General features: G+C 33.8%; 1 protein-coding gene across 3 annotated transcripts in view; it reads right to left on the bottom strand.

The window, feature by feature from the left end:
* The window catches only part of LOC150105075 (endoplasmic reticulum lectin 1-like), a 218,277-nt gene that overhangs the window by 90,392 nt on the left and 112,751 nt on the right, over positions 1 to 15,134 (bottom strand). For all 3 annotated transcript variants that reach the window (XM_090396132.1, XM_090396134.1, XM_090396133.1), the window contains exons 8-9: positions 10,099 to 10,322; positions 2,668 to 2,788 (exon numbers count right to left, since the gene is read on the bottom strand). In XM_090396132.1, coding sequence (XP_090252258.1) covers positions 2,668 to 2,788; positions 10,099 to 10,322 — 345 coding nt within the window. The remainder of the gene's footprint in view (positions 1 to 2,667; positions 2,789 to 10,098; positions 10,323 to 15,134) is intronic.

Genomic DNA, 15,134 nt, shown 5'->3' with positions numbered 1-15,134 from the left:
ATTTGGTCTCCCGGGTTCCAATGGGATAAAGAAGCTATGGAAAGGGTGAAAAGAAGAGTTACAAAGATTATATCTGGTTTATGGGATTTACATTATGAAGACAGATTGTGAGTATGTGGATTGCAGACTCTGGTTAACAGGAGAAAGAGGGGTGATATGATAGAGGTCTATAAACTCAGATAATAATAATAATAATCCCCTCTGTTATTCATCATCTATATGGATCACATTATGAAGGAAAATGGTGATGTCAAAATTGGAGATGTTCATCTCAACTCTTTACTTTATGCAGATGATGTTATACTGCTAAATAAATGCAGTATAAATCTGCAAGATTTCCTAATTAAAATAAATAACTGTTATAATAAAACTGGAAAAGTTTTCCCCATTTCAGCAGTTCCATTGTCAAGTTTACGGATAGCCATAGACATAACTAGTGTAGTACTTTACTTTTAAAAACTTTATCTTTGATTTTAACAATTTTATAACAACAGCAGTGCAAGGTATATTTAGCCTATCAGCCTATCTTAGTGTTCAATACACCAGTGTCACTAAATTTAATGATTTATATCTCAGTAACACTCCACCACCTCCATTTGACTTTCTTATTCCTGCCAAAATATGCCATACCCTTTCATTTCTGCAAGACATCTTCTATCAACTCTGTTTTACTGATTCCAAAGATTATGAAATCAGTAAAACAGGTGAGGTTATAAATGTGACCAATTCATTTCCTTTATTCCTGATACTCATCATTTACATAAAAGAAAAAATCTATATATTGTCAGCATTTCTATACCTATTATTACTCTCTAAACTCCATCTGACTCTGCAATATACATACATTCTCTCAAGTGGCTATCCTGACAAGAGGCCATCCCTGCTACTATTCACTTTAACAATTCTGGTTTCTCTGCCCTAACACTCACTTGTTCAGAGAGCAACAATCTCTTCAGATGCCTATGCCTTTCCATGTTCAAACGCAGTCCATCTCTTGCATACAGATCTTTCTCTCTTCAAATATACTCCAAGTACATTGGAGTACTCAGACCTCTGACACATTCTTGCTATCATCATTCATTACTGCTCTCTGCCTCAATTCTGCAATATCATATCTGGTCAATACACTCTCTTTTATGCTGCAAAGTTCCTAACATTAACCTTAAATCTTGCCACCCAATTCATACTACCTCTCAGATCATCAATACCAAGCAAGCACTCATTTAACATTCTATTCTGCACACCACGAATCACAATCTCCATACATCACTTCCCTCATATGCCTATTCATTCCTTGCTCACCTGCATCCTCACTCTCCCTTGTTGCTCTCTCACTTATCAGCCTTCCTCTCATTTCTCTTTCCTTTGTTCTTGTACTCTCTTGACTTTCTCTCATTCCCTGTCTTTTCCTGGTTCAACCATTCTCTCTTCTCCTCTCATTCCATAACTTTCAAACTTCTTGGTCATCTCATATTAATCAGCCTTTCAAGCATTCTTATCTCTCCCTTCACGAGTCATCCTGCCTTCATTCAAGATTCACTGACACAGATGTCACCATTCTTCAGATCATCCATCTCTACAGTCACAATCAAGTCCATCACTACTTCATTCTCATCATCCATCTCCTAGATTATATCACTATTAATTCTCTTTCCCAGCAAACACTTGTTTCTGTTGCATCACTATTTATCACTACTGAAACCAGAGATACTGATAGTGAAATCACCAGCAATTCTTATCGTCTATATTTCATGAAAACATGCATTGCTATAGCTTATCTGCCATATTTTTAAATGACAGGAACCAGATATGTCACAGGTGCATGTTACCAAATCTTGTATAATAATTTGAAAAATTTAATCTTTAAATAGTATCGGGCTGGGAAATAATGTACCAGTAAATGGAGGTATGATGGCAGCTGCCATAATCAACAGAAGGAAATGGTACAATACACAAAGAAGCATACGAGAAAGTAATTTACACTCAAATACTTCCAAACACAAACAGATCACACTCAATCATAACTAAGTCCAGCTAAAATTTACTTTACAGTTATAATAATCTGCTAATAAAATTAATATAATTTTTTTTTCTTTCACCTCATGCTGCAGAACACTATATTATGTCCTCTAGAGACAAATTTTCAACAGTGTCTAAGAGCTAATCTAAGATAGTATAGGTATTTTGAATAGGAGAACAAGAGTAAGAAAGCAGGTATTTGAGCAAAAATGTCAGGAAAAAGATTCATAGGAAGTCGAAAATATAGGTTGCAATTAGAATGATACCTCATATCAAAACTGTTAGAGTTGATCAACCGATGTACTTGGCAATAAATAACCAATTTTTTAAAGACATTTATTGATATGACACTAATCTTTTAATTGTCTATGGTATTGGACTATTTGGTTACACTAGAAAATGATATCTACCTTTCCAATTTAAGTATCTTAAGCAACTATGCATGCCACATCAGCAGACTGATAGATGATGGAAGGCATCATTTTCTGTCAACATAGAATGAAACAGATAAATAATCACAGGAATGGATATACCTTGTATGTCCATTCCTACTTTAAAGCTCTTGAAATGCATGAAGTTATGCTCTTAATTATGCTGTTTCCAAAACCTGAAATATTAAAATAAGTATGTGTAGTACAGAATTCTTACTTCTCCTACTTCTTCAAGAATATCATCAGAAACTTTCTCCAAAGCTAATAGCTGATGAGGTTTGTATGGAGATCCATTTAAAGAATGACAATAAATGTCATTTTCAGGTGTTGTTTTCATCCTAGAGAGAATACGTTATATAAATAACAATAAATACACATTAATCTTTATTAATTATACAAAGTTATAAGACATGGGAAAATATTCTGCAATTAGTTTAATTATCACCTACAGATATTTCACTATACGAGACACTATCAGCATATATTTCCATGGAAATAATCATGAATAGCCAATGCATAAGCCTTTCTACCAGAAGATACCAGAAAGAAATTAAAATTAACTGACTACACATAGTATAAGTTGAGAATTTACATGCCAATGTAAATCAAATGTAAAACAAATCTGAAAATCTGAAAACACACCCCAACTCAACATCACCAGAGTTAAAAATTGGTACTATCAACATAAGAAGCCTGAATTACAACGAAATGGAGCTAGCTGAAGAATTAGATAAGTACCAGATTGACATAATAGGGGTAACTGAAACAAAAAAAGACAAAAACTGGTGAGATCTTTCTGAGCAATAAATACAAAATGTTATATTCAGGAAATGACAATCAAGGAAAAGAAGAAGCCATAGTATTCAACACTAAATACGAGGCTAATCTTCTTGAATGGCAGGCAATCTCGAGTAGAGCGATGTGGGCTAATATCAGAATGAGGAACTGGACAATGAGACTTATTTGTGCCTATGGTTCCACAGAATGCTCTACTAAGGTAGAAGTGGAGGAATTTTTTTGGGCTTTAGAGAAAGCAACTGACACAATGAAAAAGGAAAAGTTGGTCCTTGTTGGGGATCTAAATAGCAGAGTAGGAAATGATTGTCAGACATACAAAAATATTTTCGGAACATTTCGAGAAAAGAGCAAAGCTAATAATAATGGCCAATATCTGTTGGATTTCTGCTCAGGACATGGACTGGTTATTGCTAACATCATGTTCCAACATAAAAATGTGCACAAATTCACATGGAGAGAAGACGCAAGGAATAAGAAAAGTCTCATTGACTATGTTATTGTTGATAGTGATGTTTTCTCCCTGGTGCAGGACACCAGAGTGTACAGAGGATTTGAAATTGGAAGTGATCACCATTTAGTTTTGAGGAGGAAAATTGAATTTCATATTGAAAAGAAGAACATGTAAGAAAGTTTTAAAGTGAATAAAAGTTGAGCAGCTCTCAGGTGTGAACTGTAGAATAAAACACACAAAGATTATTGAAGAAAAAATGAAAGAGTTTGAGAACAGGAACCAAACCTTGGAGATTCAGTGGCAAGCCTTGAAGAAAACCCTGATTGATTCAGCCAGAGAGGCATGTCATGAGGTTGTCTGCAAGGATAGAAAAAGCAGAACTTCATGGTGGACACAGGAAGTTAAAGAGGCAGTGAAGGAAAAGAAATCATATCAAAAGTTCCTGGCAAATAAGTCAGCTTTTGCTCTTAGAGAATAGAGAGACAAATGTAAGAAAGCGAAACAATGTGTAAAACTAGCTAAACAAAAGTCATGGGAGGATTTTGGCAAGACCATAGAAAATAAATATCAAGAAGGTGGTAAGATATTCTGGAGGTTGTTGAAGAAGCTTAGAAAGAGTGCTATAAAAGGAGTTAGAGATGACAAAGGTGACATGAAAACGGGAGGAAAAGATACCCTTCAAGTATGGAGTAATTACTTCGAAAAATTGCTACATCAAACAAGCAGTGACAGCAAACTGGTAAAAAACACTCCACAGGCATACAGTCAGGAATACATATCCATACTTGAAGCAGAAAAAGCCATCAAAGGCTTGTGGATCAAATGTGGATAGGCAGCAGGAGTAGATGATATTCGACCAGAAATACTGAAATATGGTGGTATAAAAGTCTTACAGTGGCTGCACTGCATAGTTCAGAAAGCTTGGAATTGAAATTCTTGTAATTCTTGAAACTAAGAATTACAGAGGTATCTCCCTACTGACTGTTCCTGGTAAGATATATACAAGTATACTTGAGAAATGCTTGAGAAGAATCGTGGAAGAAAAGCTTGGTGAAGAACAAGCTGGATTCAGACCAAATAGAGGCTCTCAGAATCAAATCTTCACTTTACGACAAACAGTTGCGAAAGCATGGGAATATAACAAAGATCTGTATTTAAGTTTTGTCGATCTGGAAAAGGCATATGACAAGGTGCCAAGAGAGAAGCTATTCAATACGCTACAATTATATGGTGTCAATAGGGCATTATATCAAGCAATGCTTAGTCTTCATTTGAGTTGTAAGTCAGCAGTTAGAATTGAAGGAAGTACAGGAAGATGGTTTAATGTTAAAACTGGTGTGAGACATGGATGTTCATTATCTATATGGATCACATTATGAAGGAAAGTAGTATTAAACATGATATCAGAATTGGAGATGTTAATGTCAGCTCTTTGCTTTAAGCGGACGATGTTATATTTCTGAATAAAACCACTACAAGTTTGCAAGATTCCCTGACTAAATTGACTAACTGTTGTAATAGATATGGTATGAAGGTCAGCATTAAAAATACAAAGACAATGAAAATAGGTAGAATTGTTGAAAATGTCAACTGTGTTGTGAATGGGGAACCTTTGGAACAAGTAAAACATATCAACTACTTAGGCACGATTTTTAGTGAAGATGGTAAATTAAATATGGAAATAGACAACAGAATCAGCAAAGCTGGTATTATAGGCAGTGAACTGAATAAATTTATATGGAATAAGAGATAAATTAGTCAAAACACTAAATTAGCTGTATACAAGAGAATGTTCAAACCAGTTTTAACTTATGGATGTGAGAGCTGGGTCAGAAGTAAAACACTTGACCAAAGACTAGAGACCGCAGATATGAGAGGCCTGAGAAAGATTAGAGGCATTAACAGATGGCATCGATGGCAATATCATATTAAAAAAGAGGATATTAGGAAAGAACTTGACATTGTCAGCATCCGGGAATGCGTTAGCAGAGCTAATCTCAGGTGCTATGGTCACTTAAACAGAATGGGAGAGGAAAGATTAGCAAAACAAGTTTTCTCTGCCAGGTTGGCAGGAAAACGACCAAGAGGAAGACCAAGATATAGGTGGATTGATATGGTACAAATTGCCTTAGACGATAGAAATATAAGATCTGATAATGTTGGAGTCTTGACAAGTAACAGACTGATTTGGAGGAAAATTGTAGATAGGAAGTTAGTAATGATGTAAGTTTTTCATGTAGTACTATCATATCCTGTACACCCTTTGAGGGTACATGTCAGGAATTTGATGATGATGATTTTAATACTGAAGGTGGAAGCAACAACAATATAACACAAAGATTGACATAAAAGCAATACTGCTATCAGAAGATTGAATAATAAATAGAAATCATGAAAATATCATAATAAAACCAAATTAAGTATCTTGAATAGCAAGGTGGAGGCCATATTATATGGGTCAGACACAAGGAAGCCAAATTAAAGTTTTCAAATATAGTATTTTTCACGAAATACTAAAAATATCATTATTATAAACTATGGCCAAAATGAGTTATAAATAACAGACAAAGCAAAATAAGTATCCAATGAAATAAAGATATACAGAAATGGATTGGACATGTGCTGAGAATCTACAGAGGATTCCAAGTGTAGTAGTTTTGACATGGATCCAAGAAGGAAAAAAAACAAGGAAAGGCCTATATTAACTTGGTTAGGAGAGATGAAGGGAAGCTGAATTAGTTGCAAAAGATAGGATTAATGGAGAAGATGGATCTTGGCCTCATGTGCTATGATGCATAAACAGGCTAGTAGGAGATGGAAATGAACTATTACTAATCTTCCACTATAACAAAGTATGCCTTCGGTACTTATGAATTTGCTACAGTTAGGATTGACTGCAGTAATCTAAATCTCGAGGGAACATAATTGCCTAAATATGATTGGTGATAATGATATTAAGATTTTGCACTTTCAAAAACAATGCATACATGTAATTACATAAAGGAAAAAAACAACTAATATTTTATTTATCAATGAAGAAAATTGAAATTCATTTTTGAAACACAAATGTAATTTTCTTACAATGATAAAAAAACATAGATCATATTTTAACACATTTATCTTTTCAAAAAAATTGTATTCTGCTGAAACTAATTTAATTTTTGTTTGAAAAATAGATGTGGTTCACAATTTAGTCATAACAAATTATCGAAAGCACCATTATTTTTATTTTTGAGTATGTTCTATAAACATTGTAAATGATTTTCACTGGCTGGTCTAAGGCTTTCCTTAATGGAAGTCAATGGCTTGAAAAAGCTCCATTTTGATTTCTAGAGTAGAATCCAGATAACACCTATCCTATTCCTTATTACTAAATTACTACTTACAACCGGCTTCTGTCCACTGTTTTTTTTATTATTATTACGACTCCTCCAGGGAGTCCAAAGACTCATTGCAGGAGGGCACCTACTTTACAAGTGTCTCCACCAAAACCTCAAGTACCATCATCTGCACCTGTGCCATCTACCACCACCACCACCACCACTAGATTTTCACAAACAATCACAAACATCCATGCCCATGGCAGGATTCGAACCCACAGCCTTTCGGCTGGAGAGCGGATACGCTAGCCACTCAGCCAACCAGGCCAGTTTTGACTGCTGTTTGGATTCTGGTGTGTAATGGTGAATCCGAGTCTCATTCATAGTAATAAATCTATGCACAAAATCAGTTTATTCTTGTTAAACACTCCAAACACTGTTCAAAGATTTTCATGCGAGTGCATTTTTGATCTGCTGTGAGCAAGCGAGGCACCATCTTGCACAAAGCTTTTCCATTTGCAAATCTTCATGTAAAATATATCCTACGTGTTCTTTTGAAATGCCTATAATCTCAGCAATTTCACGCACTTTGACTCACCAGACATTCAATACCATATCGTGCACTTGATCGTGTTGTTGTTACATTTTTTGGACATCCATGTGGATCATCTTCAAGGCTGGTATGGCCACATTTAAACTCTGCAGCCAATTCCTTAATTGTCAAAAACGAAGGAGAAGAGTGCCCATAAACTTTTATGAGCTTCGAATGAATTTATTTTGCCGTTAAACCTTCTTTTACAAAGAATTTTATAACTGCACGATACTCAATTTTATCCATTTCAAGGGATACAGACAACATTTTTGCTTCAGACAGCTGTATAAAACAAACTACTTGATAGAATGACTTGCAATTTCACATGGATGCTTATGACAGATGTACCAACGTAGAGAAAGAAAATCGTGCCAATAGTGTTGACATTTATGGTCGAGGCCGAGAACTTTTCAGATCACCCTCGTAGAAGTTGCCCAAGTCCTGAAAATACTTCAAGCACAAACTTTGTTTGCTTACACTTGGATAAAGGATTAAACCAAGAATATAATTTCTTGGCATCTTTAATTTATATTATAACCAAATGGAAAAACTTCCAACAAGGTAGCTTGGTAAGTAAGCCTTAATGCCGATCAAATGCCATAAAAATATCAAGAGTGACTTAAGAAGTTTCCTTTCCATGGTTGGGGTCCAAAGTGAGGATAATATTGCCTTGGAGACCTGCTGTGTTTATTGATAGAAGCAAAATCCTTATGGAAGGTCGCTAACTAATTGGTAAGCATCCAAGTGATAGTTATTGATGACCTTCTTCATTGTTGAAAGTTTTTCCATTTGGTTACAAAGTAAATTAAGTGTGAAGGAAATTACGTTTTTCTTTAATTGTTTATCCAAGTGTATGCAAAGTTTGTGTATGAAATATCATCAAAACTTATCAAGTGTAATTTACTTTGTAACCAAGTGAAAAATCTTTCTATGACTATCCAAAGTAATTTAATTACAAGGTGATACATCTTTTTACTACTTTTATATATAAAATATGACTTCTGTATTAATTCAATCTTCATATCTTCCTAAGTCTGCCTACCACTTTTAAGACCTTAATAAAGGTTGATAATGGTCCTTCCCATAATACTTACCAATATACACTTCCAAAAGGAAGTGTGCTTTGCATTATGAGATATTGAGGCAATTGATGTGAAATCAATAGCTTCTGTGTATAGCAGCCTAGAGTGAAGTTTCTTCAAGTACAAACTTTGTTTGCTTATATTTGGGCAAAGGATAAAACTAGAATATAATTGCTTTGTCAAGTTTAATTGACCTTCTCCATTATATTAGGGAGAAGTAAGGAAATGCAATTATAGTTTGATGCAACTTTTTTTTTTTCTTTCGTGAGATGAACTGAATATAGACAGACTTTTCATGCTGTGGAATAGATGTCAGATGAAAGATTGAAAAGACAAGTAGGATGGGCGTATCTTGATCCCAGAAATATATGGCTTGTTGTTGCTAGTTAGGATTTTTTTTTTTGTTTACATTTTTCTATTTAATTTATTTTATAATCATGAACACTGATCTCAGTCCTGGAAATAGTGTTATGTTCACTTCAGTATACGAGGGTGGTTCCATAAGTTTCCTGCCTGACTAAGTTTTAGAGGTGATAGAAAAAAAAACCCTGTGTCACTTTTCAACATAATCTCCCTTACTTCAAGATGAAGGACTAGTCTTTTGTTCATGTGTTTCAGTTAGTTCTGTGCTGCTTTTGTGTGTGTGTGTGTGTGTGTGTGTGTGTGTGTGTGTGTGTGTGTGTGTGTGTGTGTGTGTGTGTGTGTGTGTGTGTGTGTGTGTGTGTGTGTGTGTGTGTGTTACGAGTCTCATTTTGTACTCCTTGACAATGTCTCTGTAACCGTGATGAAATACTCGAAGTAGTAAATACTATTTTCAATTGTTTCCTAGTAACAGGTTTATCAACTTTCATAAGTGGGAGTTGGATAAAAATAGTTTTTAAAAGGTAAACAAGAAACATTGGTAGGTGGCATTAAGCATAGACCAGTATCTGGGTATGCAGAAATAAGTTTTCTATAAATATGTCATTCAAAAATAATAACATATAAAATGAAGGTCTGAAAATGTCTTAAACATTTATCAGAAAGTAGTCTCCTTTATCGTTCATTTTATGAAAATTATTTTATAACTCGTGAAAGAAAAATAATTTTACAACAATAAAATTTAAACACACTAAATATGACATGCTGATAACCTCTGTTTTTTTTTTTACACAATATCATTATCTTTACTGAAATTAAGAACTAAGTTAATACTGAAAATAATTGTCCATCCCATGCCATTTCCAAAAGTTCATCAGCATTACATAAGTTAAGAAAAATAACTAACTAGTATAAGTGAAGTTTCAATTTAGGATCAATCAATTATGAATGCTTAGTGAATAGTTAATGAATTTTTTAGACTTCTATTCACAATGATGTTTTCTGGAAATGGAACAGTTTCTAATAAATAAAATAAGTTTGATACCTATAATAAGGATGATCACATAAAAGTGGAGATAAAATTATGACTTCATATTCACATGTTGATGTTTCCTTTAAAGAGTATATCTCATGTTTTCCATCTTTGTGACAGACATAAAATACATGCGTCAAACGAAACTTGCCACTTAAATCACATAAAGTGCCATCTGTCATGTTCACTTCAAAGTATGGCAATTCTAATCCATCTATTTTTATCAAATGAATATTCTGCAAGTCAAAAACATTTCCAATAATTAATGCCCAAAAATAGCAGCAAAAATGAATCTTTATAAATTATAAATATCAATTTTAAAAAAATTGTTTTGATGGCAAAACACTGAAAATTACTGAATTAAAAATAAGGTTAGTAACTTAGCAATTTATGATATCTTTTCATTACGAATAACTTCTTAATGCTAGTGTACAGTTTGTCAACTATTATCCAAAATGAAGAGAGTATATTTAATTTGAATATTCTCTTTTCATTCTGAATAAAAACACCAGAGATTTTATATATCTATTATACTTTAATCCTTTCACGATAAGTTTCCCATTAATGGGATTTCCAATACCACAGTCAATGCAAGTTTTTTTAGTAACTTGGAAATTGGATAAAAAATTAAAACGATGTACCAAGGTAATTTTGTAGATTTTTTTTTGTATTTAGTTTTTACACCTCAGTAGTGCATAGATTTAAAATGGATTTAATAGTTCTGAAAAATAAATTCAATTACAGTAGAGGTGCAATTATGGCAAATCTCCAGGGAACTAAGAGTTTGTTATAGCCCAAGAATATCTATAGTGAATTTGCTTTTCAAAAGACTCCATTCCATTCACAGGAAATAAATATCCAAGAAGGCATTGACATTCAACTGGGTAATTTCCTGAACTTCTAACACCAAGCTTTAGCAGATATATTAAAATCATCATCATCCAAAGCATATTAATCAGTCTTTATGTTCTCTTCAGACAGCAAAGAGTGTCAAATAGTAGTAGATAGCAGCACCCAAGTATTTTAAACTCTGAAAAACCCACTAAACATGATCATCTACTGAAGAGTGATAAAATTTGGAGAGAAATAGCCAAGGTCGATAAACAAAGAGAATGGGTGGAAAGAATACAGGAAATGGTGGGAATCATATGATAATGATAGAACACAAAAGAGGCAGGAACTATGCATAAAGCACACAAAACAATGTAGAACGTACAAATGCAAACAATAACGTGATATATATGAAAGAAGAGAACTAGAAAAGTATGAAATTATAAAAATGAAAATCCAAAATTAATGTTTAAATTTTGAACTGTTACAATACTATACAATAGAACATGGGAGTTTTCCCAGAAATAATGTACATAATATACACAATACCATACTTTATTTTAATATAGTGAATCTTCATAGTGAACTAAATATGTGTACTCTATACCATTAAAATCAATAATGTGAAAAATTTAGCAGTCATTTAACTTTATAATTGGTCATCTCTAATTACAAAGAGAGAGGGGGGGACAGGTAATGAACAGCTAACCTGCATTGGTCAGCCTAAGGACAGGGATTAGCACAACTGGTATGAGCAAGTCTGCTTCCTAAGACAACTGTTCTTAAGAAGCTGACTTGTTCAAACTAGCAGTGTGAATCACCCCCCCCCCTCATCTGACTAATTCAAGCTACATGTTCATCACTTGAATTTTCCTTCTACGCTTTGTAATTGGAAGTAACCAATAAAAGTTAACATGGAAAATTCAGCAGTCAGTTATCATCATGGGTAGCTCGTGCATAGGCACTGCAAACCCCCAATTTTTCTCGATATATAAATATTTTTATTAATTTATTTATATTTGCTTGTAATATTTAATCTTATCATCACCAATCCTATACAATTCTCTTATTTTGTAAAAGAAAATAATAAAAATCCATCTTGTTGCACTTAGGAGGGCGAAGGATGCTAGCGGCACTGTGTTTTCCACAGTGTCATATTGCTATGTGCGCAAGCATATGCACATGATAGTGAGATGAGAGCTATTAGTGTAATGTGGCACTGTCCGTCGCACAGTTCCACTGTTGTTTATATGCAGTTTGCAGCTGTAGTAGAGTGTTCATAGTGCTTATTGTGTTTACTCCGCCTCTTTAAATATTTGGACATTACAATTAAAAATTACTATAACATTTGTTATAGTAATTTTCAAGTAATTTTGAATTATACTAAGCTTATAATTTTATCGATAATAAACAATATTTTTTCATGAAACAAAACAAGAAGAATATATTTTATTTTCAAGTAATTTTGAATTATACAAAATTGTATATTTTTATTGATAATAACATTCTTCCATGTTTAAATTTTTTTTTAAATTTTTACCATCATTTTGATATTTTATCCAAACATGTATATACTGTACTTACAGTGTGTATGTATATTTCGAAAGTTGCAGCACCCCCACGATTTCAAGCCACGAGCCGCCACTGGTTATCATTAATTTTAATGGTACAGACGACACATATTCACCATGAAGATTTCAGGTGAGTAACTATATAAGAAATAATAGAAATGGATGGCTTAAACTTAAGTGACCCATTTCTTTTATTTCTAGCAATTAGACTATTTATTTTCTTCCAAATCTAAAACATATCAATTTCAAGATACTGTAACATATAAAAATATCTAAACATTATTTCTGGATTTTCATTTTTATAAATTCATCATCATCAAATTCTTGCCATGTACCCTCAAAGGGTGTACAGGATATGATAGTACTACATGAAAAATTTACATCTTTACTAACTTCCTATCTACAATTTTCCTCCAGATCAGACTGTTACTTGTCAAGACTCCAATATTATTAGATCTTATATTTCTGTCGTCTAAGGCACTTTGTACCATATCAATCCACCTATTTCTTGGTCTTCCTCTGGGTCGTTTTCCTGCCAACCTGGAAGAGAACACTTCTTTTGCCAATCTTTCCTCGCCCATTCTGTTTAAATGACCATACCACCTTAGATCAGCTCTGCTAACGCATTCCTGGATGCTAACAATGTCAAATTCTTTCCTAATATCCTCATTTTTAATACGATATTGCCATTGATGCCATCTGTTCACGCCTCTAATCTTTCTCAGGATTCTCATATCTGTGGTCTCTAGTCTTTGGTCAAGTGTTTTACTTCTGACCAAGCTCTCAGATCCATAAGTTAAAACTGGTTTGAACAATGTCTTGTATACAGTTAATTTAGTGTTCCGACTAATTTCTCTCTTATTCCATATGAATTTACTCAATTGACTTCCTACCATACCAGCTTTGTTGATTCTGTTGTCTATTTCCATATTTAACGTACCATCTTCACTAAAAATTGTGCCTAAGTAGGTGAAATGTTTTACTTGTTCTATAGGTTCTGCATTCACAATGCAGTTGACATTTTCAACAATTCTACCTATTTTCATTGCCTTTTTAATGCTGATCTTCATACCATATCTATTACAACAGTTAGTCAATTTAGTCAGGGAATCTTGCAAACTTGTAGTGGTTTTATTCAGAAATATAACATCATCCGCATAAAGCAAAGAGCTGACATTAACATCTCCAATTCTGATATCATGTTTAATACCACTTTCCTTCATAATGTGATCCATATAGATAATGAATAACAGAGGGAATAATGTACATCCTTGTCTCACACCAGTTTTAACATTAAACCATCTTCCTGTACTTCCTTCAATTCTAACTGCTGACTGATCAATGGACCCTCAACACTGCAAGGTAAAAGAGGGTATAAGGAAGATGATGAATGAAGACTTACAACTCAAATAAAGACTAAGTATTGCTTGATATAATGCCCCATTGACAACATATAACTGTAGCATATTGAATAGATTCTCTTTTTGCACCTTATCATATGCCTTTTCCAGATCTACAAAACTCAAATAGAGACAGCCTCTATTTGGCCGGAATCCAGCTTGTTCTTCACCAAGTTTTTCTTCTACAAATTCCTCTCAACCGATTCTCAAGTATTCTTGCATATATCTTACCAGGAATACTCAGTAGGGAAATACCTCTGAAATTCTCACATACAGTTTTATTTCCCTTTTTTATATATGGGTATTATGGGAGCTATACTCCAATCATCGGGAATTTGTCCCTCTGTCAAGGCCTTCTGAACTATGCAGTGCAGTCACTGCAAGACTTTTATACCACCATACTTCAGCATTTCTGGTCGAATATCATCTACTCCTTTCCGCATTTTAAGCCTTTGATGGCTTTTTCTACTTCAAGTATGGATATGTATTCCTGTCTATATGCCTGTTGAGTGTTTTTTACCACTGTACTATCACTGCTTGTTTCATTTAGTAATTTCTCAAAGTCATTACTCCATACTTCAAGGATATCTTTTTCTCCCATTTTCATGTCACCTTTATCATCTCTGACTTCTTTTACAGCACTCTTTCCTCCGTTCCTAAGCTTCTTCAACAACCTCCAGAATATTTTGCCACCGTCTTGATATTTATTTTCTATATTCTTGCCAAAGTCCTCCCAACTTTTGTTTAGCTAGTTTTACACAGTGTTTAGCATTCTTGCATTTGTCTCTATATTCTCTAAGAGCACAAGCTGACTTATTTGACAGGAACTTTTGATATGCTTTCTTCTTTTCCTTCACTGCCTCTTTAACTTCCTGTGTCCACCAGGGAGTTCTGATTTTTTTTTATCCTTGCAGACAACCTCACCACATGCCTCTCTGGCTGAATCAATCAAGATTTTCTTCAAGGCTTGCCACTGAATCTCTAAAGTTTGGTTCCTGTTCTCAAATTCTTTCATTTTTTCTTCAATAATCTTTGTGTATTTTAGTCTACAGTTCACATCTGAGAGCAGTTCAACTTTAATTCACTTTAAAACTTTCTTACATGTTATTCTTTTCAATGTGAAATTCAATTTCATCCTGCTCAAGACTAAATAGTGATCACTTCTAATTTCAAATCCTCTGTATACTCTGGTGTCCTGCACAAAGGAGAAAACATTACTATCAACAATAACATAGTCAATGAGACT

The sequence above is a fragment of the Typopeltis vanoorti genome, chromosome 7 (assembly GCF_054136105.1).
Source record: "Typopeltis vanoorti isolate ZY-2024b chromosome 7, IOZ_Tvanoo_1.0, whole genome shotgun sequence".
Classification (NCBI taxonomy): Eukaryota; Metazoa; Arthropoda; class Arachnida; order Uropygi; family Thelyphonidae; genus Typopeltis; species Typopeltis vanoorti.
Note: the sequence above shows the minus strand (reverse complement) of the source record. Positions and strands in the feature narration are given on the sequence as shown.